This window comes from Candida pseudojiufengensis (genome assembly GCF_024610245.1).
Source record: "Candida pseudojiufengensis strain CBS 10847 chromosome Unknown scaffold1, whole genome shotgun sequence".
Taxonomy (NCBI): domain Eukaryota; kingdom Fungi; phylum Ascomycota; class Pichiomycetes; order Serinales; family Debaryomycetaceae; genus Lodderomyces; species Lodderomyces pseudojiufengensis.
The window spans coordinates 363,971-391,634 of NW_026261530.1; the positions used below are offsets into that span (position 1 = coordinate 363,971).

The 27,664-nt window shown below is 30.0% G+C and overlaps 16 protein-coding genes across 16 annotated transcripts; 7 read left to right on the forward strand and 9 right to left on the reverse strand. All coding sequences in view use genetic code 12, as the record gives it.

Moving 5' to 3' along the window:
* Window positions 1-294: 294 nt before the first annotated feature.
* KGF55_003277 (uncharacterized protein) lies at window positions 295-1,821 on the forward strand (the record flags this gene model as incomplete). Its single annotated transcript, XM_051758053.1, has 1 exon — window positions 295-1,821. The coding sequence occupies one exon, from the start codon at window positions 295-297 to the stop codon at window positions 1,819-1,821; it is 1,527 nt and encodes a 508-aa protein (XP_051613649.1).
* Window positions 1,822-1,900: 79 nt separating this feature from the next.
* KGF55_003278 (uncharacterized protein) lies at window positions 1,901-2,557 on the reverse strand (the record flags this gene model as incomplete). The annotated part of the gene is made up of 1 exon (XM_051758054.1): window positions 1,901-2,557. One exon carries the CDS (start codon window positions 2,555-2,557, stop codon window positions 1,901-1,903), a length of 657 nt encoding a protein of 218 aa, XP_051613650.1.
* An 828-nt stretch (window positions 2,558-3,385) lies between these two features.
* KGF55_003279 (acylglycerol lipase) lies at window positions 3,386-4,309 on the forward strand (the record flags this gene model as incomplete). The annotated part of the gene is made up of 1 exon (XM_051758055.1): window positions 3,386-4,309. The coding sequence occupies one exon, from the start codon at window positions 3,386-3,388 to the stop codon at window positions 4,307-4,309; it is 924 nt and encodes a 307-aa protein (XP_051613651.1).
* A 656-nt stretch (window positions 4,310-4,965) lies between these two features.
* KGF55_003280 (uncharacterized protein) lies at window positions 4,966-5,211 on the reverse strand (the record flags this gene model as incomplete). Its single annotated transcript, XM_051758056.1, has 1 exon — window positions 4,966-5,211. One exon carries the CDS (start codon window positions 5,209-5,211, stop codon window positions 4,966-4,968), a length of 246 nt encoding a protein of 81 aa, XP_051613652.1.
* Window positions 5,212-6,060: 849 nt separating this feature from the next.
* RPS3 (40S ribosomal protein uS3) lies at window positions 6,061-6,798 on the reverse strand (the record flags this gene model as incomplete). The annotated part of the gene is made up of 1 exon (XM_051758057.1): window positions 6,061-6,798. One exon carries the CDS (start codon window positions 6,796-6,798, stop codon window positions 6,061-6,063), a length of 738 nt encoding a protein of 245 aa, XP_051613653.1.
* Window positions 6,799-7,035: 237 nt separating this feature from the next.
* Window positions 7,036-10,974, reverse strand: ADE6 (phosphoribosylformylglycinamidine synthase; the record flags this gene model as incomplete). The annotated part of the gene is made up of 1 exon (XM_051758058.1): window positions 7,036-10,974. The coding sequence occupies one exon, from the start codon at window positions 10,972-10,974 to the stop codon at window positions 7,036-7,038; it is 3,939 nt and encodes a 1,312-aa protein (XP_051613654.1).
* Window positions 10,975-11,373: 399 nt separating this feature from the next.
* KGF55_003283 (uncharacterized protein) lies at window positions 11,374-11,646 on the forward strand (the record flags this gene model as incomplete). Its single annotated transcript, XM_051758059.1, has 1 exon — window positions 11,374-11,646. The coding sequence occupies one exon, from the start codon at window positions 11,374-11,376 to the stop codon at window positions 11,644-11,646; it is 273 nt and encodes a 90-aa protein (XP_051613655.1).
* A 219-nt stretch (window positions 11,647-11,865) lies between these two features.
* KGF55_003284 (uncharacterized protein) lies at window positions 11,866-13,431 on the reverse strand (the record flags this gene model as incomplete). The annotated part of the gene is made up of 1 exon (XM_051758060.1): window positions 11,866-13,431. One exon carries the CDS (start codon window positions 13,429-13,431, stop codon window positions 11,866-11,868), a length of 1,566 nt encoding a protein of 521 aa, XP_051613656.1.
* Window positions 13,432-13,756: 325 nt separating this feature from the next.
* Window positions 13,757-14,242, reverse strand: KGF55_003285 (uncharacterized protein; the record flags this gene model as incomplete). The annotated part of the gene is made up of 1 exon (XM_051758061.1): window positions 13,757-14,242. One exon carries the CDS (start codon window positions 14,240-14,242, stop codon window positions 13,757-13,759), a length of 486 nt encoding a protein of 161 aa, XP_051613657.1.
* Window positions 14,243-14,544: 302 nt separating this feature from the next.
* On the forward strand, window positions 14,545-14,994 carry RPB8 (DNA-directed RNA polymerase core subunit; the record flags this gene model as incomplete). Its single annotated transcript, XM_051758062.1, has 1 exon — window positions 14,545-14,994. The coding sequence occupies one exon, from the start codon at window positions 14,545-14,547 to the stop codon at window positions 14,992-14,994; it is 450 nt and encodes a 149-aa protein (XP_051613658.1).
* Window positions 14,995-15,338: 344 nt separating this feature from the next.
* MVB12 (Mvb12p) lies at window positions 15,339-15,712 on the forward strand (the record flags this gene model as incomplete). Its single annotated transcript, XM_051758064.1, has 2 exons — window positions 15,339-15,357; window positions 15,414-15,712. The coding sequence occupies 2 exons, from the start codon at window positions 15,339-15,341 to the stop codon at window positions 15,710-15,712; spliced, it is 318 nt and encodes a 105-aa protein (XP_051613659.1).
* Window positions 15,713-16,255: 543 nt separating this feature from the next.
* Window positions 16,256-18,061, forward strand: MNT4 (Mnt4p; the record flags this gene model as incomplete). The annotated part of the gene is made up of 1 exon (XM_051758065.1): window positions 16,256-18,061. One exon carries the CDS (start codon window positions 16,256-16,258, stop codon window positions 18,059-18,061), a length of 1,806 nt encoding a protein of 601 aa, XP_051613660.1.
* Window positions 18,062-18,105: 44 nt separating this feature from the next.
* On the reverse strand, window positions 18,106-18,742 carry KGF55_003289 (uncharacterized protein; the record flags this gene model as incomplete). Its single annotated transcript, XM_051758066.1, has 2 exons — window positions 18,106-18,116; window positions 18,187-18,742. The coding sequence occupies 2 exons, from the start codon at window positions 18,740-18,742 to the stop codon at window positions 18,106-18,108; spliced, it is 567 nt and encodes a 188-aa protein (XP_051613661.1).
* An 893-nt stretch (window positions 18,743-19,635) lies between these two features.
* On the reverse strand, window positions 19,636-21,441 carry KGF55_003290 (uncharacterized protein; the record flags this gene model as incomplete). The annotated part of the gene is made up of 1 exon (XM_051758067.1): window positions 19,636-21,441. One exon carries the CDS (start codon window positions 21,439-21,441, stop codon window positions 19,636-19,638), a length of 1,806 nt encoding a protein of 601 aa, XP_051613662.1.
* A 2,182-nt stretch (window positions 21,442-23,623) lies between these two features.
* Window positions 23,624-24,364, forward strand: KGF55_003291 (ribosylnicotinamide kinase; the record flags this gene model as incomplete). The annotated part of the gene is made up of 1 exon (XM_051758068.1): window positions 23,624-24,364. One exon carries the CDS (start codon window positions 23,624-23,626, stop codon window positions 24,362-24,364), a length of 741 nt encoding a protein of 246 aa, XP_051613663.1.
* Window positions 24,365-24,367: 3 nt separating this feature from the next.
* KGF55_003292 (ribosome biosynthesis protein) lies at window positions 24,368-27,514 on the reverse strand (the record flags this gene model as incomplete). Its single annotated transcript, XM_051758069.1, has 1 exon — window positions 24,368-27,514. One exon carries the CDS (start codon window positions 27,512-27,514, stop codon window positions 24,368-24,370), a length of 3,147 nt encoding a protein of 1,048 aa, XP_051613664.1.
* Window positions 27,515-27,664: the final 150 nt, after the last annotated feature.

The following is a 27,664-nucleotide window of genomic DNA, read 5'->3' on the forward strand; positions in this document are numbered from 1 at the left end:
AATTTATTATGTCAAATACGATAAATTCCAAGTCAATGTCATGTTTTAGAATCTTGAAACTCCGAAAAATAAAAAATGACACTCAAATTGCGCTTCTCAAAACAGCCGCAACAACTACCCAATAAGGCAAGTCACGTTTTATTGAAACTTGCTTTTTAAACTTTAATCAATTTATAATATTTGTCAATCATTTTAAAAACCCCTTCTAATGAATTAAATTAATCAACCAACGCTTTGTACCGTTCAAATATTCACCTCAAACGTAAACTAAACCACGAGCATTATTCAAGTAAAATGTATAAATCCAAATTATTACTACATCATGTAAATTTTAATAAATTTTTATCAAAACAATTTTTTGCATCAATTAAAATACGGCATTTATCAACTAGAGCAGATCCAAAGGGTTCAAATCCTCAATTAACTTTCCCATGTTTAGATAAATTAGAATTAAAAAATAAACAATTATCACAAGGTAAAACTCAAGAGTCAACAACAACCACATCAACAAATTCTTCAAGTCTACAATCTGGACCTGAACCAAGTTATGGATTTGTTCGTACTGGTTTCCAAACTTATAAATCTAAAAAACCTATTTTTTTAGATTATGGTGGATATTTACCTGAATATGAAATTGCATATGAAACATGGGGGAAATTAAATTCAAAAAGGGATAATTTAATATTAATTCATACTGGATTATCTGCTTCAAGTCATGCAAAATCACAACCAAATAATACAAAACCAGGATGGTGGGAAAATTTCATTGGATCAGGGAAATTTATAGATACTGATAAATATTTTGTTGTTTGTACAAATGTTTTAGGTGGATGTTATGGTTCTACAGGTCCATCATCAATTGATCCTGCAAATGATGAAAGATATGCAACTAGATTTCCTATATTATCAGTAAATGATATGGTAAGAGCTCAAAGAGAATTAATTAGAGATGAATTTGATGTTAAAAAAATTAAGGCATCAGTTGGTGCATCAATGGGAGGAATGCAAAGTTTAGCATATGGATGGGAATTTCCACAAGAAGTTGAAAAAATTATAAGTATAAGTGGTTGTGCTAGATCTCATCCATATTCAATAGCATTAAGACATACTCAAAGACAAGTTTTAATGAGTGATCCAAATTGGAATAGAGGATTTTATTATAATCAAATTCCACCACATGTTGGAATGAAATTAGCAAGAGAAATTGCAACAGTTACTTATAGATCAGGACCAGAATGGGAATATAGATTTGGTAGATATAGAGCAGATGAAAGTAAACCACCAGCTTTATGTCCAGATTTTTTAGTTGAAACTTATTTAGATCATGCTGGTGAAAAATTTTGTTTAGAATATGATGCAAATTCTTGGCTTTATGTATCAAAAGCAATGGATTTATTTGATTTAAGTAAAAGTACAAGATTAAAAGCTGAAAAAGATAGACAAAAAAGTGAATTAAAATATAAAGGTCAATTATTAAATGATTCTGATGATTATGAAGTTGTACCTATTGAACCATATCAAGAAAAATCTAATTCAAAACCAAAATTATCAGTTGAAGAATCATTAGAAGATTTAAAAATAGGAATGCAAGAAAGATTAGCTAATAAAGATGTATTAGTAATTGGAGTTGAATCAGATATTTTATTTCCAGTATGGCAACAAAGAGAAATTGCTGATGTATTATTAGAAAATCCTTATAATAAAACAGGAGAAATTGAATATTTTGAATTAGGTACAGATATAAGTAATTATGGTCATGATACATTTTTATTAAGTTTAGAAGAAATTGGAGCACCAGTTAAAAAATTTTTAGAAAATTAGATTAGTAGAATAGAAATAGAAAAGTAATTTATAAAATAAATTATAAAATGCAATTAATAATGTTTTATTGATTGGTGGTTCAATACACAATTGATCCATGATGAGGATCTAATTCATAACCTAATTTTCTACTAATAGCATATATATACTCTCGTATATTTCCAACAACAACTTTAGCTAATCCATTATTTTTCTTTTTACCATCATCTGATGATTTTAATTGATTATGATGAGGTAATAAATTATCATGAGCACTTAAACTTACAAATAAAGCAAATGGAACAAACCAAATTAATAAACCAAAAAATGAACAAATTTCAATAAAATTTGGAATTTTTGGTGGTTTATAATCAGTTTTTAATCTTTCTTCTAATGATGGAATTTTTGGATTATGAAAATAATTAAACCATAAAAAATGATTTATTATAACTAAAATAACACTACTTAAAAATATGGGACTTGTTAATTCAACATATGGAAATTTTTTTAAATTTTGTAAATAAATATAATAAGTAAAAATAGCAAATATTGATAATTTTATTGGAAATGAATCAAATATCATTAATAATATATATATAATAATTATTGAATATATTAATTTTGTTAAAAATCTTTTTGTTGGTTCTGTATGTTCTTCAACTAATTCTGATATATAATATAGACCTGATGCTATTGATAGCACTAGAAATAAAAATCCAACTATTGCTCCAGCGTACGATAGTAATTGAAGGAACATATCGAGTGTTAAGTTGTGATTATGATTGTGTTTATGGAAGATGAATTTGAAAGTTGTGTAATTAATGGAATTGTAATCTTCAATAGAAATTTTATATTTTTTTCCGTTCTTGTAAATTGAGATTCAATTAATACGCGATCTATTATTATGGATTAGAAAACTATGAAACTTAATTGTCAACATGTAATACACCATTGGCGATTTCATATGTCTCATGATTCATCGAATGGAATACAGAAATTAGAGCGCTTCTGTTTGTAGTTATTACGGAAGTTTTGAACAATTGGCAAAAATAACCGAAAAGTTTCCTATTCTTTTTCAGTGTTTTCAATCAATTTCAAGAGATTAGGTTAAGTGTGGGTCGGTCTTTTTCCTAGCCAGAATCAAATGCTTTGTCTTTGTACAGTCATCTACTCGAAGCAAAAGAGGATGATCCTTTGGGATTGCAAATGGAGTGCTAACCATTAGACGATGGAAAGGCTGACGGCTAAATTACAAATAAGAAAAAAGTCTGAATAATAGAACTTTGATAAACTCAACTCTTTGAAATTTGATAGATTCTTACAGCCTTTGAAGCTAATCGCATAACTCTTGATTGTATTTTGCTTTTCAATGGTGATAGTTGTTGTGATTTCTACTTGTATCTCGATATCATATGCTTTTAACGTGAATTACTCCACAATAAAATATAAATTGAAGTAAACAGGAAAAAAATTAAAAATCCCTTATTTACTTATTATCTGTTACCAAGTCACTTCTAATATCAACCATCATTACTTTAATATAATTTAATATACTCACCAGATCATCAAACCAACTACTTCGATTATGTCTGCAACTACAACTGAAATAGCAATTCCATTCACTCCAAAAGGAAAAGCCATAGTTGATTATGTTGAATATAATGGAGCAAAATTTAAAACAGTTACATGGAAAGTACCAGAAAATGTTAAATATTTAGGTAAAATAATATATGTTCATGGATTTGCAGAACAAGCTAATGTTTATACTGAACATTTTGATGGATTATCACAAGTTGGTTATGAAATTTTCTTTTTTGATCAAAGAGGAGCAGGAGAAACTTCACCTGGTAAAAAAATTGGTGAAACTAATGAATTTTATACATTTGATGATTTAGATTTTTTTATTAAATTAAATCATGATAATTTAAAAAATCCAGAAGAAAAATTTATATTAATGGGTCATTCAATGGGTGGTGGAATTATATTAAATTATGGTATAAGAGGAAAATATAAACAATTTATAAAATCAATTGTTGCATGTGGTCCATTAATTAAATTACATCCAAAATCTCAACCAAATATTGTATCAAGAATTGCATTACCTTATGTATCTAAATTTTTACCAAATTTTAAATTAGATTCAAAATTAAATTTTGATTTTATAACATCAAATGAAAGATGGAAAAATTATATTATTCAACATGATAAAAAATTAATTGGTTCATTAATTCAATTTAATGATATGTTTAAAAGAGGTCAAGATTTATTAAATCCTGAATTTGTTAAAAAATGGGATTCACTGATTTCTTTATTAATTATTCATGGTACTTCTGATTATATAAATGATATTATTGGTAGTGAAGAATTTTTTAATTTATTACCTTCAAATATAAACAAAGTATTTGATCAAATTGAAGAAGGTAGACATAGTTTATTTATTGAAAATGATGAAATGTATCAACTTATTGCTAAAAAAGTTTTAGATTTTTTACATGAATATGCTCAATAAGTATGAAATATCTAAAGTAGAATTAGTTTAGAGTAATTTAAAATTTAGTTCTTGATATAGCTTTATGAGATTATTTATGTAGACGAAGTATTTAAAGTCCGATATTGCAAATTCAAATTGACGATAATATCGCACAAAATTGTAGTTTGATGTATTTTATTCGACCCCTAACAAACATTGGTACTTTCTTTCAGCACTGTTTCGCCACATCAATTACATGTTGTTATGAAAGTAAGATGGGTTTTTGACTTTATGTCTACTTTGTTGAGCAAGAATTTATTTGTTCTAGTCAAATTGAAATTATTGCTTGAGCAAATGTAACAAATTGAGATAATTTTGTTACAAAATTGATCGAAACTAAATCATGAATAAAAGCAGATACAACGACAAGTTGGAAAATTGAAAGAGCAAATGGAGTTCAAGAACAAATTTCCCAAAATCAACCGAATTTAAAAGTGATTCAATTCGAATGTTTGTATATTTAACCCCTATACGTAAATGTAAACTAAAAGTAAAATAAAAATTGATATGATGTATAAAAACGAAATTCGAGAACTAAAAACCCACCATTGTTCAGCCAAATCTATAACATTAACCTCATTTAAAATCTAATAAATATGTAATCCTTAACCAAAATAACTAAAATAGTTAGTTTACTAATTTAATTCAAAATCTGATAATTTTCTCATTGATATTAAATTATTATTTTCTTCATTTTCGTCATCATCTTCAATATGAACTAAAGGTGTTAGACTAGTTGTATTACTTATTATTGGTTTTGTAATTATTGAAGAAGTATTATCAATTTCTTTACTTGCAATTAATTTTGGTGATGATACTGGTGATACATTTGGTATAATAAATGGTTCATTTACATCTGATGATAAAATTAAAAAATTCATTGTAATATTTTGTTATATCTAATTTAGAATAAAAGTGATTGAGTAAAAAGTAAATGAAAGATTTAGTAGCTAGAAAATCAATTTAATATTTATATAAATATTTTATGGTTTTTTAAGTACTAATGGTTAGATATTTGTTATTTTGATCATCTTTAAAAGATAAGGAATAAAATGTGGGACTAGATAAAAATATATGGAGATATATCTCCGTCACTCTAAAATCTGGGGCAAATATAAGAGAGAGAAGCTTAGTAATTAAAATAATGTGATGTCATTTAATAACAGTTAGGGACTCGTATATTTTGATTTTGTGTTACATCTTGTTAGATCCGCTGATAATTTGATTATACTTCGGGATTAAGGAGATATGGGTAACCGATTTTCCTTTACCTAATTGAATTCTAATATCCAGCTCTCTCAAGATACTCAGAGTAAATCGTTGATTCTTGTACGGTTGAGCTACATACTCTTTTCTCAATTAAAGAGAATAAAATCCAAATTTAAATCAGTTGTTGGCGTGTTAGAGAACTAGTTTGTAGCAAAAGATCCAGAGAGACCCAAAATCAGATTAGTTTCACTCCAAAAAAGAGAGGGGGCCAATTTCACATTTGAAGTTTTAAGTTCTAAAATCAATGCTCTGAACTCAAAGAAAGTGGTGTCAATACCGAATTAAGACGTCTCATAATATACAAAATATTTGAGAATCATAAAATCCATTCTATTGACATGTTAAAGCGTTGTAGTCGAGCTCACTAAACTTGAGTTTTGTTTTACATCACATTCACCTTGCGTAAATTATTGGGAGGTCAGATTAAAATTTATTAAAAACTAAAATACAATAAACTAAATTTAAGCAGTAACTTCAACTTCAGTTTGTTCAACTTCAACTTCTTCTGGTTTTTGTTTATAATTTTTAACATAAGGAGCTGGAATAACTTCATCTTCATCTTTAGCTTCAGCAATTTTAACAGCATCTGGTAAAGCTCTTGGACCAAATCTATTAGCAGCTGGATCTTTCATAATTTTAACTTTAACACCTAAAACACCTTGTCTCATTAATACATGTCTAATAGCAATATCAATAAAATCATTAGTTGGTTGACCTGAATGAATCATAAAACCATCAGCATATTTTTGTGATTTAGCTCTTGCAGCTCTTAATTTACCTGAAATAACAACTTCAACACCTTTAGCACCTGCACCCATAGCAAATCTTAAAACACCATAAGCAGCTCTTCTGATTGGTAAACCATTTAATAATTTGGCTTTTAAAGCTTCAGCTTGAACAGCAGCTGATAAACCTCTTTCTTCAACTCTTTCAGCATAAATAGCAATACCTTCTGGTGATAATTTGAATCTTTTAACAATTAATGAAGTTAATTCATGAATTCTTCTACCTTGTTCACCTAAAACACCTTGAGTATTTGAAGCTTTAACAATAACTTCTAATTTTGATGGAGTTTTTCTAACTTCAACACCAGCATAACCTTGTTCGGCTAATTCTCTGGTGAAAAATTCATTTAATTCAGCGTAGAAGACACCGTCAGCTACTAATTTCTTCTTTTTGGATAAGATTGCGTTAACCATTGTTATTGATTGTTGTTGATGTTGTTGGTTTTGAGATAAACTATGAGATTGTTTGTAAAGGAACTGAAATTCTATTTGTTAGACAGTTGATAATTTTTCACTATACAATTTGGTAGCATAAGATACTTTTAAGGTTTATAGCCCTAGAGTACACAAAATAACATTCTGAAACACTAAAAATTTATTTTCTTTGCGCGCGAAGTTGCAGCCTTAACATATTATTACAATACTTATTTATTATACATCACCAACCCATTCTCTTGCAGATTTAAACAACTCTATCCATGGACCATATCCTTTCCAATCTTCACTTTCTGTTAATGGGTACCATGAATTACTTTCTTTACGACAAACTCTTTCAGGATGAGGCATCATTGCTAAAACTCTACCGTTCTTAGAAGTAATACCAGCAATACCTCTTGGTGAACCATTAGGATTGAATGGATAAGTTTGAGTTGGATTTCCATAATTATCAACAAAATGTATAACATCCAAATCAAATTCTTTTTCATCTTCTTTTGTTTTAAATTGAGCTCTACCTTCTCCATGTGCTACAGCAATTGGTAATTTTGAACCTTTCATACTTTGTAAAAATATTGAATTATTATTAGGTTTATCATCAACTTCAACCATTACAAATCTAGCTTCATATTGTTCTGAAAAATTACGTTCAAATGTTGGCCAATGATCAGTACCTGGAATCAACTCAGCAATTCTACTGAAAAATTGACAACCATTACAAGCACCAAATGCAAAAGTATCATCTCTTTCTTGGAAAAATTTTTGGAATTCAATTCTTGCTTTTTCATTAAATAAAACAGATTTTGCCCAACCAGCACCAGCACCTAATACATCACCATAAGAGAACCCACCACATGCAGCTAATCCAACAAATTCATCTAATGTAACTCTTCCTCCTAATATATCAGACATCGTCACATCATATACATCAAATCCAGCTTGTTGGAAACACCAAGCCATTTCTTGTTGAGAATTTACACCTTGTTCACGTAATATAGCAACTTTTGGTTTATTTTTGTAAGTTTTAAATTCATTTGGTTTGTATGTTATTTGATAAGTTATACCTGGATCTTTATCATCCAATATTGATTCATATTCTTGTTGTGAAGTTACTGGATTATCTCTCATTTTTTGTATATGATAAGAAGTATTGGACCATAATGTTTGTAAGTGACCTCTTGTATTTGCATATATTGGTGCACCATTATATGATATATTGATCGATTGATCACCAAAAGTTGGTTTTCCTATGACTTTGATAAATTCATTATCAATATTGTTTTCGTTAAAAATTTCTTTGAATTTAATTAAATCATGTAATTTGATTTGAAAAACAGCACCTAACTCTTCATTGAATAGTTCTGTGAATTTATCTTCTTCTCCACTCAAAGCTATATCTAATCCACATCTACCTGCAAATGCCATTTCTAGAACAGTAGTTAAAAGCCCACCTTCTGATCTATCATGATAAGCATATACCGGAAATTGTTTATGTAATACAACCAATGTTTGTAAGAATGATTTTAAAACGGCATTTGAATGAACAGTTGGGGCTGAATCACCTACTTGTTTGTACACTTGAGCCAAAGCTGAACCTCCAAGTGATTTTTTATTTTTGGCAGCCAAATCAACTAGCACTAGAACAGTATCTTTAATTGGTTGTAATTGAGGTGTCCATGTTTTTGAGGTATCATCAACTGGAGCAAATGACGTAATTGTTAAGGCTAAAGGAGCAGTGACTTCTTTATCATCCCATTTCATCTTCATAGACATCGAATCTTTACCAACTGGAATCGATATACCCAAATCAGGACATAAATCCATACCAATAGCTTGAACCGCCTCATAAAGTTTTGATCCTTCACCTGGGTGAGAAGCAGCAGACATCCAATTAGCTGATAATTTAACTTGTTCTAAAGATGAAATGTCAGCAGCAAAAATATTTAAAAGCGATTCAGCTACAGACATCTTTGCTGATGCACTAGCTGATATCAAAGCTAATGTAGGTTTCTCACCCATTGCCATAGCTTCCCCAGCTTTTAATATAGTTTCACCTAATGAAGTATTTGTCACACCAACATCAGCAACTGGAACTTGCCATGGTCCGACCATTTGATCACGATCAACCAATCCAGTAATGAATCTATCACCAATGGTAATAAGGAATGACTTAGATCCAACCGAAGGTAATTGTAACACTCTATCAATTGACTCATTCAAATCCAAATTTTGGGTATCAAATTTGTTTAATGTCAAATCATCAGTCTTAGCAACTCTTGACATTTTCGGAGGTTTTCCAAATAAAACAGACATATCTAAATCTATTGGAGTAGATTTTAATAAAGAATCAGTTAAAATCAATCTTTGCTCTTCGGTTGCTTCACCGACAACTGCAAATGGAGCTCTTTCACGATTACATATTTCGGCAAACATTTCTAAATCTTCTGGTGCAACACCAAGAACGTATCTTTCTTGTGATTCATTACACCAAATTTCCATAGGTGACATACCTGGCTCTAATGATAGTATAGATCTTAATTCAAATTTTGCACCTAAGTCATTATCATGGACTAATTCAGGTAATGCATTACTCAAACCTCCAGCTCCAACGTCATGAATTGATTGAATTGGATTTCCTTCACCACCTAATGAAACACAAGCATCAATTACTTGTTGTGCTCTTCTTTGAATTTCTGGATTACCCCTTTGAACGGAAGCAAAATCCAAATCTGCTGATCCTTCACCAGAACTTATTGATGAAGCAGCACCACCACCTAATCCAATTAACATAGACTGTCCACCTAAAACAATTAATTTTGCTCCTGGAGTAATTTTTTTGTTTTTCAAAGCTAAATCTGGTCTTATAGCACCCATACCACCAGCTAACATAATTGGTTTATGGAAACCTCTAATTTCAGTTTCCCCTTTACTATTTTCAACTTCCGTAGTTAAAGTTCTAAAATAACCATTTATAGCTGGTCTACCAAATTCATTATTGAATGCGGCTGAACCAATAGGTGCTTCAATCATTATATCTAATGAGCTTGCAATATGATTTGGTTTACCAACATCTCTTTCCCATGGTTGTTTTAAGGTTGGAATATTCAAGTCAGAAACTGAAAAACCAGATAAACCAGCTTTTGATTTTGAACCTCTTCCAACTGCACCTTCGTCTCTAATCTCACCTCCAGAACCTGTTGCAGCACCTGCGAACGGAGACACTGCAGTTGGATGATTGTGTGTTTCTACTTTAACTAAAGTATGTACTGATTCCTTTATTGACTTCCATTGTTTTGTTTTAAAATCGGGTGTGAATAAATAACCTTGTGGTCCTTCAAATACAGCCGCATTGTCTGAATATGCCGAAATTGTAAAGTTCGGATTCTTTTCATGTGTATTTCTAATCATTTTAAACAAAGACATTTCCTTTGGTTGATCATCAATAGTCCAATCAGCATTAAATATTTTATGACGACAATGTTCTGAATTAACTTGTGCAAACATAAATAATTCAACATCAGTAGGATTACGACCAATAACATTATTGAAAGCATTTGTTAAATAGTCAATTTCTCCTTTATCCAACGCTAATCCTAATTCTTTGTTTGCAACTTTTAAATCATTTATATCAACCGTAACTAAAGGTTTTGGATCATGATGAGCAAATAATTCATCGTATTTTGGAACTTCATAGTATATCTTTTGAGTCATTCTATCATATACTGATGTTAAAGATTCTCCATCAACTTTTGCTCCCTTTATTAATAACGACAATCCTCTTTCAATTCTTTCAATGAAATCACCTAATCCACAAATTCGTGCAATGTCTGTAGCTTTTGAAGACCATGGAGAAATTGTACCTGGTCTTGGTATGATTTGAATAAATTCAGAGCTTTGTTTTGATCCAGTAGATAACTGTTCTAATTCTTGACTCAACTGATCATTCGGGTCTATGGGATCGTCATAAGTAAGTAGGATTTTCAACAATTCCAATTGTTTTTCATTTAATGGCTTTTTTAAAGAAACATAATGAGTATATTGAGTAGCTACTTCAACTTTATTTCCTGTTTTATTTTCCACTTCCAGTATTAAGTTTGCAACTCTAAATTTGGATAAGGCCTTTGGACCTGGTAGTATGAGATAGTTTGAACTCATTTTGGTTCTTTGGTGAGTGAACTCCAAATTAAGATCAGAAAGTTAACAAGACCACTTAATGATTCAATGTCTTAATTTTTCAAAAAATTATGCGATGTGACTCGGAAAATGTAACAAATACACAAAAATGGTGATATAACTTTTGCAATTGATAGTATAGTACAAATGAATAACCTGTTCAAATCCACTCTATAGTCTATACCTGAATTAAGTTTTCATATCTCAATAGAACTATATCATGTTTTTGTAAGGTTGATTCATAATGTGCAAGTAGGTCCAGACTTCAAATATAGTGTAGTTTTTTAAGATCTTACACAAAAGTAAAACATTTATCTCCAAAATCGCATTCAATTCTTATCTCATCGTTCAAAGGTACATTAATAATACCTTGACAACCAAATGGCGCAAGGAAATTTAAAACTAAAGTCTAAATCAAGTGGAGGTAGAGTTACAAAGAAACAGCAAAATCCTAAAAAAGCTGCACCCAAAATCATAAAGCCCAAGAAGCAAGTAGCCAAAGAGAATATCAAGTTAACTAAGATCCACCAAGGTCAATTAATGAAAAGTACTGAGAAATTGATAGCAGGAAGAGTTGGTCATCTAGAAATATTGAAAGGTTCAAGGAGACAAATAGAGAAAGAGAATAAAGCTTCCACGAACAGAAAGAAATGAAAAGTGTAGAAGAAATTTTGACTTTTGATAATCAACAGGTTGGGAGAGATAGGAATATCAATGTTACGATGGAGAAAACAAAATCTGTACAAGAAGTGTCTTGTTTACCTCCCTTGACTGCGTTAGATACTGATTCCGGCCCGACAAGAAAACGTAAGAGGAACTGACATATACAAGAATCTAAATGAATAAATAATATATTGAAGATGAAAAAAAAATCTAAGTTGGTAATGATCTATAAGTTGCCTCTTCGGCTTCCATTTCTAAATTTCTTCTCCTTATGTCTTTTTCTTGAGACTTAACAAACCCAATTAATGAACAACCAAATATTGCAGTTAAAACCACTAATAGCGAATTAACAGGGGTAGGGTTTCCACTAAAATATTCTTGAGTTAACTTATCCATTGCTTGTTGCAAAATATTACATATACCACTAAAGGCTATTATCGTACCATAGATTGTACCAAAATTATCATACCCAAATACTTTTGCACAAAAATCTGAGACTGCAGTATAATAAAATGGCCTATACATAACCAAAACAATTATTCCTGCATAAGTTCCAGGCAACCATGAAACTAATCCCATTATTCCAATAAATAATGATAATCCTGTAAGAATGTATAACACAGTCAATGTAGTCAAATTGTCTAAAATCAAACCAATAAATGGGATTGAAATTATACCACCCAATGGTAATGCTAAGTCGAAAAAATGATTTATGGTTGTTGCTAATTCTTCACTTTTGTATAAATAAACTTCTTGTGATTTAATAGTTGCAACAAAAAAATTAATACGTAACATTTGTATTGTTGTAAATGTGACCATTAATAAAAACCAAGGCGATTTCAATTGCTCCGAGATAGTGTAACCGTGTAATACACCAAATACACCACCACTTGAGTTGATCAATTTTGTATCTGCCTCTTGCTCATAAGATGATTTCATTGAACTGAAAGATGCTCTCGAAATAGTAGATTCTCTTCTGTTGGTAGATGGCCTTCTCATCAACAAAGCAGTAGTTTCAGTAATAGTTGGTTGATAATGTTCATCCCCACCTTCAGCATCTCCACTTTCGTTACTGAGTCCTAACGGTTTACCTGTCTCATCAATTCCAGTTTCTGCAATCTTTGCTAATGTGCCAACAGTCTTATATGAGCTACTTGGCATAATTGTTAATTGACATAAAAAGATAAAAAATGGGACTATAAGATAACCAGTGAAAAATGAACTTATGGAAATTTTGTTGACACTGAAATAATAAATTCTGTAAAATAAAAATAATGCAGATGATGAATCAAAAGCTCCAGTTAATAAAGCTAATATTAATCCTGAATTTCTGGGGAAGCTATTCGCTAGTTGGAAAGTACTTATAAAAGTAAATGGCCCTCCTAATGCCAACAAGGTATAACCAATTAAATAACCATCAAGATACTCCATATTTGATGCATATTTTAAACTTAAAGAACCTAAAGTTAAGATTATAGCACCTATGATTCCACTAATTTTAGGTCCATAAGCATCTAATATTGACCCCACAGGTAATGCACTTATATTAGTGACTGAGCATGCAACCGTAAATAACATATTTAATGATAAATCTTGTTCGACACATTTGGTATTTATTGACTTTGAACCTGTACATTCGTTTTCATATACACCTTGTGATATTAATATAGGTTTTAATGCGGCGTAACCGAATACTGGACCAGCTGCAACTAAACACCATATTATTGCACAAGTGATTTGTAAAATTCTTGTAGTTATTGGTGGTAATTTGGCCATTGAACTGAAATATTGATGAGTTGTTGAAGTAAGATCTTTCCTATTTCTACATTATTTTGGTCTTCTAAAGTTATTAATATATAAAATTTTATTGCTACTATTCAAGTGAAAAAAAAAAAAAATTTAACCGACTATACATTTCCTATTTAGTACGAGGTAAATCTATCAAGAATTTCGTGTTACAAATCGGTCAGACCCGACCTAACACAAAGAATGAATTCTTTTCATGTCTAGCATTCTATGTATAGCTTTTGAGCACTAATGAAACCAGGCGGGATGACGATCATAGCCATTCGCTGTTAAAGTTTGACTTAGGACCTTAATTTCAAAATGGGGATTTTTCATCTTCGAACGATCTATACGTGTTGTGGGATCTTGTAACTTTCATATAAACGTGATGAATGCAAATAGCTATAAGATTCAAAAATATAAATCCAAATAAGACAAATATGAATCTCATCCATGACCTGTTGTATATAGGTGTTGGTTTGGATTCATCTGATGAATCGGAATCCGCTGTGGTGGTTGCTGAACTTGTGTTTGAATTTGTAGTTTTAGTTGAGGATTTGGAAGATGAAGTATTATTGATGGAAGTTGTAGATTTTTCATCATCGTTTCTTTTATTTGTGAATCCTGTGATTTCATTCGACTGAAAGTTTGGAATTGACTGCTTGAATTTGGAAAACGTAATTGATCTCAGATCTAAGATATTTGAGTTGAATATTGTATATGTAATCGTGAAAATGGTTAACAATAGAAGCACAACTTTAAAGTGATTTCTGTAACTATTAGTTTGATTCTGAACTTTCATGTTATTGTAAAATAAGAAGAATATAATGTTTGACGAATTATAAAAGACTTCGAAGAGCTATTTCTCAAGAAGTATCGAATCTATGAGTATTCTCCCTAAACTGCTAATTTTAAACTTGTGTTTACCTTTTTAATATTTTTGGTACATGAGTACTGTATACAACACTTTGAACTTTATACAGAAAAAATTAATTTAAAATGTGAAATATATCAAGAGAAGATCATCAGCACTAATACAACATACATCTTAACTTATAATATCCATACAAAGCACCAAACAATAACACATCATAATATCATACAATGTCAGGAATATTGTTCGAGGATATGTTTGTGGTAGAATCCACTGACTCTGGAAGATATAACAAAGTTTGCAGAATAACGGGGAACTCGTCAACTTCAAAAGATATAAACATCACATTAGATATAAATAGTGAATTATTTCCGGTAAAGGAGAACGACTCATTAACAATAACTTTAGCTTCATCATTGGGGAATGAAAGTTCAATGATAACATCAAATGGTTCATGGAGACCTCCAAAACCGGACGATAGATCGTTAGCTGATGATTATGATTATGTCATGTATGGAACAGTATATAAATTTGAGGAGAGTAGTGAAAATAATGATAAAATGTCCGTTTATATTTCATTTGGAGGATTATTAATGAGATTAGAGGGTGGATATCGTTCATTAAGTAATTTGAAACAAGAAAACGCATATATCTTAATACGTCATTATAAAGATAATTAGTATGAGGAGAGCAGGATTGTATAGATGGTATGAATCAAATGTAATATTATAGATTATTTCCAATTTTGTAATTAATGGAAAATGAATGAAACGACATGTCCAATAGATGTGTGTTAGTTCAACAAATGATCACTATGTAACTCCATCCTTATAAAGAAAGTGTTTCACAGCTTTTTGGAGAATTCTGGCATCGATGGTGATAAAATGTACTCTAAAATTTAAGATTCATGCACGTGCATAGTCACGTTACTCACGCATTTAAATAAATACAACATAGGTTACCACTGTTATCTATTAGCTATCCCACTCTTTCACACACTCAAGAACTTCATTTTCTATTAAATATGGATGATACGGATAAACGTATGTATTCTACTTACATATTACGACGTGTCACATTTTGACTAACATTTGATGAGCTGATCCCATTTTAAAGCAGGTCCCTTTAATCAAAAATCCATCATATCAACCACCGAAAGCAATTACGTTGAACACAAATTTTAACAAACTACTACCAACATTATCAAACACGGTTGTTCCTCCACAATTGAAAATTACAGATGATGATATAAACGAATGGGTAAAAGAATTGAATGAATTCAAAAAAAATTTGGTAACAGATAGCAAAAATGGAACTGATCTAAAAAAATGGATTAATGAAGAATCTAATAAAGTCGCTCCAGGATTCAGTTATGATATATTGAAACCAACAAAATAGTTCTCGAGATTATAAAAGATTTTCAGACTTTGAAAGACCTATATCATGCTTAGGCAGCAAAAGATAGGACTACCTTAAAGATTTCCTACTTTTGCTGACAATGTTTGATCAAATATTGAGTTTGCCTTTATTGTGGACTGTGTGGACGGATCGGCATCATATACACGATTGTCGTGATATAATGCTGGGGACACGTCATGAATCTTCTTGATCGAAATGCTTGACTTTTGCACATTGAGTTACTTGTTAACTCTCAATCACAGAAAATATCCAGTATGAGAGCAACCAATTCGTATATAGTCAGAGTGTAGTTATACATTTATTTCACATTTGACGATTGAAATCAACTCTCAAACGCTTCACCAGTAATTATTTAGTATTTCATATGATGTTTCATGTCAAAATTTCGATGCGGCTTAATACTTCGTAAATTTGGTCTAATCTAGTAATTGGAAAATCTAAAATTAAATAGACGTGATATTTATTACAAAACTTATCAATCACTAACCACCAATAGGTTGAGAAAATGTACTCCATAAAACCATGGTAAATCGCAAATATTACAAGCTTGCTTTAACGTCAATAATCATATTTCTTTTATTTTTGTTTTATAATGAATATAACACGTATGTCAACAATTCGAAAATAGTACCCAAAAATTTTGATATTATAAAAAATAGAGTAAAATTCAAAAATCATATTTTCACCAAATGGAACACTGAAAAATCAAAATACAAATCATTGTCAATAGAAGAAAAATGTAATAAATATTTGAAATCAATATCAAACATAAATTTGAAATTTTGGGATAATTCGAAAATAGATCCGTTGGTGTACAATAAAAGAAAATGGATTAAGAAAAGAAAAAGGGAATTACAAAGAAAAATCAAGAAGAAGAATTGGACACCTGAAATTGATCAGCAAATTTTAAATGAATTTATGTCGAAAAATATCGAGTATTCCAAGTTAGAGGAAAAAATGTTCAAAGAAGTCAATGATATGAAGATCGGAGGTAAATGTTTGGAACAAAATCCAAAAAATCTCAAAAAATTATATCCTTGGTCTAAAACAACTCCAAAGTTTGAAAGTAGAGGGATAGTAATACCAATACTTAAAAGTCCTCAGAATGTCATAAGACTAGTAAGAGCCTTAAGGTCAATTGAAAATACCTTACCAATTGAAGTTTCACATACCTCGCTCTCTTCTCAAGATCAAGAGTTAATCATCGATGCAGCAAAAAATAGTACTTTACCAAACATTCAAGATCTTACTTTTATCGACCTATCTTCATTACCAAAAAATGATTCAACATTTATAACAATAGCGAGTCTAACTTACAGCAAATTTGAAGAAGTGATCCTACTATCTGAAAATATTATTCCATTGAAAAAACCAGAGTTATTATTCAAAGGTGAAAGATATAAGTCCACAGGTAATCATTTATTCAAATCTCCTTCATACTTGAAGGATAGAGTTAACATTTTCCCTCCTGGTTTCCATGAAATAACAAACTTCATAAAATCTTTTAGACCAAACAAAGATGATGAAACCTTCTTTGACTTGAAGAGGGGAGAATCTTATATCACTTCCAGATTTTACGAAGATCATTTCCTTACAATGATAGATCCTAATATGATTGTTATAAATAGAAAAAAAAGTTTTAATGGTTTACTTATCGCATTAAACCTACAATTTTATGATATAATGAAAATCAGATTTACTCAAGGATTTGATTTGGATTTCTTATGGATTGGTTTAGAGATCTCAGGTCAAACCTTATCATTCAATTACAACTATCCTGTGATGGCAGGTATATACACACCACAAGAAAATCTTCATGAAGACATAAGACCTTCCCAAGAAATATGTTCTGCTTCATATGCTCAATTATCGGATGAAGATGATATAAGTTTGATATCTGTTACATCACATCAATTGCAAAATTGGTTGAAACACAATCACTCTTTTAAAACCATATTCAAAGATAAGTATATTACAAAGATCAAAGAAACAAAAAAGATCTTCAATAACGAAGAAAATACATTGATAAAAAATGATTATCATACGTTACATAAGATTTATCAAAATCCATTAATACTAGAAAATATTATAAGACCACCAGTGTTAACTCAAAAAGTAAATGTTTTAAATTTCAACGGACCATATGATGCATGGATGGAACAAAAATTAACTTCTGAAAATTTAAAAAAATCAAGTCATAGTTATTTTTGTTGTTATAACGTTATTGGAAACGCTTTAAAAGATGGCAAAAGTGGGTCAACTGTAAATATAAATGAAGAGTTACAAGAAAAATATAAAAATATAATTGATTCTTGGTTAGCTACTTAATTTAGACTTATATATGTTATATAATTTTTGGTATTTCAGCTTACCTAATTCACGTCTAACTAAATCATGACCGAAAACACAACCGTATTCATAATTTTTATATTTAACTACTATTTGATCATCACTTGCACCGAGAATACTTTCAATTGAATTTGACAAGATGAAATGTTTTATATTTCTTGGATCAGGTTGATATATCTCCTGTCCAAAATAAGTTAATTCTGTGATATTAAATTTTGTATCATAATCTGTACTTAATCCAACTTCAACATCAAAAATTTGCTCATTAATTCGATTTATTAATTTATATGGACCAATACTCATGTTTGGTATATCAATGAATTTGATTTGTTTGAATACCTGAGAAGTATGACTTATTAAAACATATACGTAATTTCGTTTTAAATATTCCGAAGTAAGTTGATCTAATGAAGCTATATTCTCATAATCTTCTTCTTCTTCTGATTCACTCAAGTAATCTTCATTGTCGTTAGTTAAGGGGGTTAATAATTGATCATTTTGGGGTTGTTGTTGTGAAGGCTGAGAATTTATAAATTTCAATTTAGTTTGATCTCTGAGATTTGGCAACCTTTTGAAACTAAGTTTTGGTGCATCAATACATGGTCGTTTGGATTGATTATTTTGCCTGGGTAGTATTGTAAAGTGTTGCCGTTTGGACATCTACTTCTTCAAGAATTTAAAATTTGATCATGAAATTTGATCTGAGATTTTAGTGTTGAATTTATATAAATTAAATATTTCAAATGTGTTTCAAGTTTGCAACACTTTTGTTACTTCTCTACGCGTTTGTTTTCTTTCTTTACAACCAATTTTTTAATAACGTTTAAAGTCATGAACACAGATGTTCGGACAAATAATGAGTTAAAAAGTCATAACCAAAACAATTGAGGATCGTTCAACAGCCAAAATGTATCGTTAAACGATTTTGATACACTGTTGAAGTTTTGTATTGTTCATAGTGCACCTAACTTTTGATAGTCACACAATCAATTGACAGATTTATATTCCTTCAAAGTAGACAATTTATTTAAACTTGTTAATTTATTTTACTTTCAGCAAACATCCAAGAGTAAATTGAGTTTAACATAGGTCCGTTCATTAAATTTTGTTCAACCTTGATCCATAGCAGTTTATACTCAAACTAAGGGATTCCAGCTACCATATTTGAAAATTGTTATCATGTTTCAGATTTGACGAAGCTACCATTTTTTATCTGTTCATTGATTACAGTGTACAAGTATTTCAGAAATTAAATCTATTAAAAAACAACTCTATGTGGGCGAGTGAAAGATACTAGTATTTTTACCTATCAAAAAATTTAAATTGTATATTCTTGGTATCGATGTGTAATAAAAGAAACTAAACTATAAAAGATTAAAGTATAATTAATAAAGAAAATAACCTTCATAAAATTAATTTATAATAATCATTGATCATGACTAAAATTAAATAGCCAAAAAAAAAAAAGAATTGAAATATTGAAATGAAACCAGGAGAAAAGCCACTCCAAACTAAACGATTCTTGTAGCTCCGTTAAAACTACTTCTTGTCACCTACTTTGGGTTATTATATTTTCTTGCAGGCGGATTACTTGGTGTAGTAATCATAAAATTTATTCCACCATGATTATTATTTTTCGAATGTTTTGATCTTTTCATTGGTGGAGTTAATGTTGTTGATGTTGTAGATGGATTTTCTTCATTATTGTGGTTGGATGACTTAGATGTTGTTTTACGATCTGGTGATGTCTCAAATTGATGAGTTGGCACTGGGATTGGTTGTTGTTGCTGATGTTGTTGTTGTTGTTTTGTGGATACTGTTGAGGGTTTGGGTGGTACAGGTTGATGGTGATGCTGTGGTATCATTTGTGGTTCTGATGGCTGGTATGCTTGAGTGTGATCGGGTGATTTTGGTTGATAATATGCGTAATGTGATATAGATTGATTATAATTGGGATATGCTACATTGGGATAGTTTGAAGTAGTTGATGCGTGAAATTTTTGTGGATATGGAGATCCAGTATTAGATTGGGTGCTGATTGGTTGTTGTTGTTGTTGTTGATGAGGCGGAGGAGGTTGAGGTAAGTGCTGAGCCTGAAAAACTGGTGGCTGTGGAATTGGTTGAGGTTGCGATTGTGGTTGTGAATGTATAGACGCTTGAGGAAGTTGAGTTGGATAATAATATTGATAGCTCTGTTGTGGGGCTTGATATGGTATAGTTGGCAGATGTTGTTGCAGATGGGTTTGGCTTTGAGTTCTTGAACTGCCCTGTAATGTGGCAGGAATAGGAGGTTGTAGCTGACTCTGAGGTTGAGTTTGTGGTTGATGAAGAAATGGTTGGTGTTGAGGAAATTGCGGGCGTGATAAATTGCTGTTTGGAAGTGGTAGTTGGGGTGGATTATTGGAGGGTGAAATACCTTTAGAAACTAATGATTTTATGCTAACATCACTACTATCAGATACAATTCTTCTATGAGATTGGACTGGCAGTTTATTGACTGGTGATCTTAAAGGAGATACTAAAGCACTAGATGTTTTTATGTTTTGAGTAGTTTCTGAAAATGATGGTAATTGAGTATCAGAATGTTTTCTTTTAATGCCACTAGGTTGATTATTTGATGAAGAAAGATTTGTAGTAGTATTATTATCCAACAGTTTAGATCGTTCTACAATATCTTTAACTATTAAATTTGGATCATTATTTTTCAATCTATCAATCCTTTCAATTAATGTATTTGAATTTACGGAATCTGAAACAAATAAGAATGGTAATAAATCAATATTTATATTGGAATCTTTAGTTAAGGATAATAATTTTATTAATATTTCACCCATATCTTTTTTCAATTGATTTTGTTTTGTTTTTTCTTGTTCGATTTGTAGTCTAACCAAATCATTTAAAGTTTCTGCATTATATGGCCAATTAATTCGATCCTTAGTCAAATTCAGCAGTATTCCAAACATTTGAGCTAATTTATTTTCAATTTCTAGTTTTTCAGGAGATTTATTGTTGGTTATCGATTCTTCATCTTTTTTTGTTTCAACTTCTTCCTCATTTGGTGAATTTATATGAATTATTTTATTTAATGATTGAGAATTCATCAGAGATTGATGACCATAATGTTTATATATAGTTTGATCAACATTAAATTTCTTTAAATCTGATAAAAGTTCTGAATTTGATGGTGATTGTTTTTTAGGTGGTAAAGATTTACTACTTTCTTCATCAGTTGGAGATGGAGTAGTATAATCTGAAAAAGATTTTGGTTGACTTAATATATTTGATTTTGAAAGTGAATTATTTAAATTTGTATCTATTTTGTTTTGCTCACCCAACTCTTTGGCTGGTGTAGCACTCATGAGGTTGACTATCGATAACAACTTGAAAATTGTTTAAAATGAAGTGTGAATTTAGGATCAATGGTAACAAATCAATTAATAAGATTGAAATAAAAACTTATGATGAAAATTGAATACAATTGAATGATTGATGTTATGATGCAAAATAAAAAGGTATAAACGAAAGTGAGGAGGTGAAAATTTAAACAATTTGACTATTGTGATGTTGATTGTTGGGTGTTTTGAATATTAATTTGAAGGACCTCTGAATATGATGTGAATGTATGAAGAAGAATGTTTCCAAAATTCTTTCAACCTCAATTTTTTTGTTTTTCTATAATGAAAGAATCTTATTGATATTAATATTTTTAACTTTAAAATTTTTTAATTTAAAGTTTTGTTTATGCAATGCTTAGAATTAGATAAAGTATATATAAAAATTTAGATTAATTATCTGTTTTTAATTTAGTTTGCATTACTTCCTTGTTATTCTCCTTCCTTTTTGTGAAGTTAAAGGGACTACCAATAATGATTTGCTATAAAGTTCTTAATGAATTTAGTAGAATTTCAATTATTTAAATGAACAAATGAATTTATTGTAGAAATAAACTATATCTCTTGTTACATATGTTTTCATATCTTCATATAAAAAAGTAACTTGTTACACAAAATCAGATATAAATTTAAGCTGCAAAAAAAAAAAAAAATTACTAAATTAAGTAAATTGAATTTTAGAATTTTACATTAGAAAATATTAAAAGTAATAAGGAAAAACAAAAGGAAAAAATATTAATAGTACTATTCAAAATCTGAGTTATACCAACGATTAGATTTCAGATGATTTACTACATCGATTATCCGTTTTTTTTTTTCATGCTTTGATATATAGCAACTGAGAAACATTTAGGGAAAAAAAGAATGTTATAACCTTCCGTATCTCTTAATATTATTGTTTCAAACCATATATATCCATAAGTTGTGATAACGGATCTATTTAATCAAATTTTAACTTAACGACTAACGTTTTTGAAATATTTTCTTTACATTACTATTCTTAGATAAGAATTTGTTATAATAACTCACAAATTTTACGAAAAATATTATTTCAACGTCAATAGATTAGATGATCGGAACAAGTTTAATCTAAAGTTCAAAGTTTAAAGTATAAATGAATAATGTCTCTAGTGGATCATAAGTCGGGATTTATAAAACTCAATTTAATTACAACATAATGTTAGTACATAGTCACACGTCTTTACCTTGAATTTAATAAATCGATTGGATTGATCATAATTGATATTTGTTGAATATTTCAATTTTCATAATCGTGTTCCGCAAAAAAAACCTGAAACTGTTGCACCAGTTTTGTGTAATCTTTTTACTATTTCCTGAATTGGTAATCAAATTAAAAATTTGAAATTATTCAAAACCATTACATCAAGAACTAAAAATTTGAAATTCACTTAAAAGATAATAAACTTTCAAAGAATTAACTAGGAGTTACAATATAAATTAAGGAACATATTGTGCTTGAACAAAAAAAAAGGTCAATTGAGCCATAATCAATTGTCTTACTTAATAAAGTTTTGATATTTATTTTGTGCCTATTTAATAATCTCCGAGATGGATCTTATTCAAAATCTAGAATATTGTTTCAAAAATATAAGATGATTTCTTTCTTTCTTTCTAGTTTCAAGCCATGTGAAACAAAATCTAAAATATTTCCGTTAACATTGCTAATGTGTTATTAACTTACAGTCCAATTGCTCTTACTTTAGCACAAACTCTATAGTATTGGACGTTTGTTTCTGTTATACTTATTGTAAAAAATGAATGACCCTAATAAACTTTAGTTTGGATCATGTTTACACTTTAATTATATTGTGAAAAATAATTATTGACATATTTTACTTTTCAAATCAAAACGTTAAAGTTTATTTGTTTGTTGGATTGATACGTTTTTTAACAACAAAATTTGTAAAGCTATTTATAAGATAATCTTCTCCTCAAACCGGCTCAGAAATAATATCAAGAACCCCTTTGTATTTTATTTTAATCCTCATCGTACCTATCTCTAAATGTTTGAATTACAAGTTTGCAAATGCGCAATAAGGTGGTTCCCTAAATTACGCAATTGGACCGGTGAAGACTTTTTTACTTGTTATCAAGAAATGTTTATCTTGTACACAAATTCACCCTTTTAATGGTAAATCATCAAGAGCACGAGGTGAGCAACGGTGTTGTTTTGATAGCTTTTGGGGGTCCTTCATCAAGTGGTAAAACAACAGTTGCGAGAACTATCCAATCATTGATTCCTCAAAAGACAAAATTGATACATTTAGATGATTTTTATTTAACTGATTCTAAAATTCCAATTGATTCAAAAACAGGATATCAAAATTGGGATTGTCCTGAAGCTCTTGATTTTAAAAAGTTCAAGAAATATTTGGTTGGTTTAAAGAATGGGGAAGAGCCAATCAGTGTCGAATCAATTCAACCTAAAGATACTGATTTAAAATTGAACGAAGAAGAGTCATCACAAATACGGCACGTAATTGATTCAAATCTTAAAAAATTTGATAATAAAAAGATTGTATTTGTTGATGGTTTTATGTTATTTCATGATCCTTCAATAATAAAATTATTTGATATAAGTTTATTCTTTCATGCAACATTCGACACATTAAAGACGAGAAGAGATGCTAGAAAAGGTTACAATACAGCAGAAGGATTTTGGGTTGATCCTCCAAACTATTTTAAATCAATTGTATGGCCTGCATATGAAGAAAGTCACAAGCATTTATTCATTGATGATGACATAAATAAAAACTTGAAACCCGATTTATTGAAAACTTATAAAATCAAGGAATTGAATAATGGAGAAAGTCAAAATTTATTCAGTCTAGTTACAAATGCATTAAATTTCATAATAGATAATTTATAGACCCTATTTATTTTTCTTACTTTTTTTAGATTTTTTAAGACCTTTCATTTCTGTTTCATAAATTTCATTAGCATTTTCACATGATTTTCTTTTACCCTTTTTAACACTAACTGTACCATTTGATCCTTTATTTTTACTTTTAACAGCTTTTGACATTGATTTTTCATCCCAATCTCCATCATCTGCTATAGCATATTTTTCCAAATTTAAAGCATTGATTAATTCCTTTTGTTTCTCTTTCATTTCCAGTATTGCTTCATCTCCTTCTTCTTCTAATTCATCATGTAAATTTTGTTGCATTTCTGCATAATCTACTTCGTCTTCAACGTCTCCTTCCATTTCTTTAATTTGTTCATCTTCCAATTCAGGCATACTACTTTCGATTGATTTTGTTAAAACATTTTTAAAATAAGTTGAAAATTTTCTAATAATTTTTGCAAACATAGCCATTGCTTGATTTGATGGTAAATTCAATTCACTCGCTATTTGATCCATGTTTTTATGTTGCAAACCTATGGCCAATAAAATAGCTGATTGAACTGAAGATAAATTAACCTGGTCATCTGTTTTCTTAGAAAAAAATAATTGAGCAATCAATGGTAACATATCTACTATAACGTGATAATCTAACAAGTTGTTAGCATATGAATCCAACCTCTTTAAATCAAATGGTGACAATATATCGTCAAGTTGTTCTTTGGTTAATTGTTTAACATCACTATCTCCTTCTCCTTGTTCGGCTGCCTCTATAAGTCCTAAAGCTTGGGAAGCTTGGAATTTTTTGAATTCATATGATAATAATTGTAAAAATCTTTTATGGAAATCTTTTGAAAATTCTTGTAACCATTTATTCTCTCTTCCAGGTAAAACATTTAAAACAACAGATGTATGTTCACCTGTTAAATCATTTGGTGTTTGTCTCAAATATACAGGTGTGAATCCAGCTTTTTTCCAGAATTTGTGTAATTGTGGAGTAAAACCATACGATACACCAAGATAATCTAAATAGTAAGGGGCTTTTTCAGATAATTTTAATAACAATGGAGGTAAAGTTGATGCGTCTCTTAATTTAATTTCATCTTTCAATGATGCTTTCAGTAATTCCTTATCAGTGACACGAGTTAAAGTATGATCATTCAATTCTGTTGATTCGCTGATATCTGTAAATTTACCTGAATAATAATCTTTTAATAACTCCATTGCTCTAAAACCATAACCCATACCAGCATATTCCGGATTAGTTGCAATTCTAACAACTCTAGCACCAGATAATGAAGCAAATTCATCATCTTGAAATTGTTGCGATATTAACCATGGAATTAAATCACCTCCTGCTCTTTGTCCCCTACTCAAAGACTTTCTTACACTTTCTTTTGAAATTTGACCTTCAAGTGCAATTTGTATCACACATAATGGATCGGGTATTTTATTATCACCTTCTTCAATTGGTGGCAATAATACAAATAATTGATGAGCTGGTGCATCCGACATTAGTTGTAAATCATTTGGTGAATTTTTATAGTGAGATGCAACATATAATGCCATCATTTTTTGTAAAAATGCTTCAGATACAGGATGGTATGAAAATAAAGTATCTCGATTTACATAAAATAAGTTACACTGAGATGGATGTGGTGTTCCCTTTGTTGCAAATTTGACATTTTTGGATAACGAAACATCAAGACATAATAACTTATTCAACCATTTCTCAACTGGATCTCCAGGCGCGTATCTGATAGGTTCATCTAATACGACTTCTTTAAGATTTCTTGTTAATTGCCCACCAGTTTCACCGTTCTTCTTATCTCTTGAAATCACCTCAGTATCAGCTGGTGCATTTAATGATTGTTGCTGTGTTCTTAATTGTTGTATCAACTTTAAGGACAATGATCTTCCTGTACCTTCATAACCATTTATTGTTGAAGCCATGAATATAAGATATGGACCCATCAATTTCTTAACAATCGGTAAAGGAATAGCGGCAGCTTCATCAATGATCAACAATTCTGCTTGTCCTAAAACATGATTGTCATTAGGTGATATATATTGTATTGTTTGTCTGTGTTCTCTTTTCACATCTACTCTCACTATAGCTTTATTGAATGATGGATTTGTTGATTGAATGATGTCATAATCTAAATGTTCAGTATAACCTAATGCGTCAAATCCTTTAAATACAAATTCAAATAAAGTTTTCAAATTTTCAGGTGATGGTGATGTAACAAAAATATTTGAGTAACCTTGAGATATAGCTGCAGCAATGGCAATACCCAAAGCTGCAGATTTACCTCGACCTCTTCCTGCTGTTAAAGTTACGGTGCTTCGTAATGATTTTTCAGTTATTACATCAATGAATGTTAAAATGGCTTGTGCTTGGTTGATGGTCTTTGATAAGTTGACTAAACTACCTGCAGGTTGAACGTCGGTTAGACTCTCTTTCAAATCTTTTAATTCTTGTGCTTTTGGTGATAATTCATCTTCATCCTTTGGTGGTAATGGTTTTACATGTTTACCTCCTGATATTGGTAAAACGTTCAATTCATCATCAACCACTAAACAATTTTCGCATGATCCTAAAGATAATAAGAATCTTTCATTAAATCTTGCAACGACATCATCATGTGCTTCAGTTCTATACCTTGAATGAATATCCATACTCATTGTATAAAGCTGTTTTAAAGATGTCATATTTTTTAACAAAATTACAACTAATCCTCCTCCTTCTACTGTCTCAATGGTCCTTGCTAGCAAATTCGGCGTCATTGCTTCAAAATCTTGTAAAATACACATCCCATAAGTATTACCCAAAATTTTATCAGTCTCTTTATAATAAACATATCTTATATTTTGATTAGAAATAAATGCTTCAAAAGGATCTTGATCATTTACTTCACGAACTCCTCGTTTGATATCCTTCTTTATTTTAGCTTCCCTTTTTTGTCTATGAGATGTAAATCCCAATAGTTTCTTTTTATATGCCCATAATACTGATTTATTCATTTTTAAATCTGCACTCATCATCAAATAATGTAAATTTGGTAGTTGATCTCTTGCCTTATCTCCAACAATGATGAAAAATGATCTTTGTTTTTCTTGAACCCCATTACGGATTAAGGCTGGAATACGAGCATCGATGGCCTTTTTACCCATTTTTGCAATTGTAGACTTTTAAAGTTGTTAGATTGAATGTTTGCAGAAAAATAATACATTGAAATACAAAACCGAAATAAGATGAGACAAACCAAATAAATTTTTGAGGCTACCACTTTATAATGTTTAGGGGGTAATTGTATACGGAAT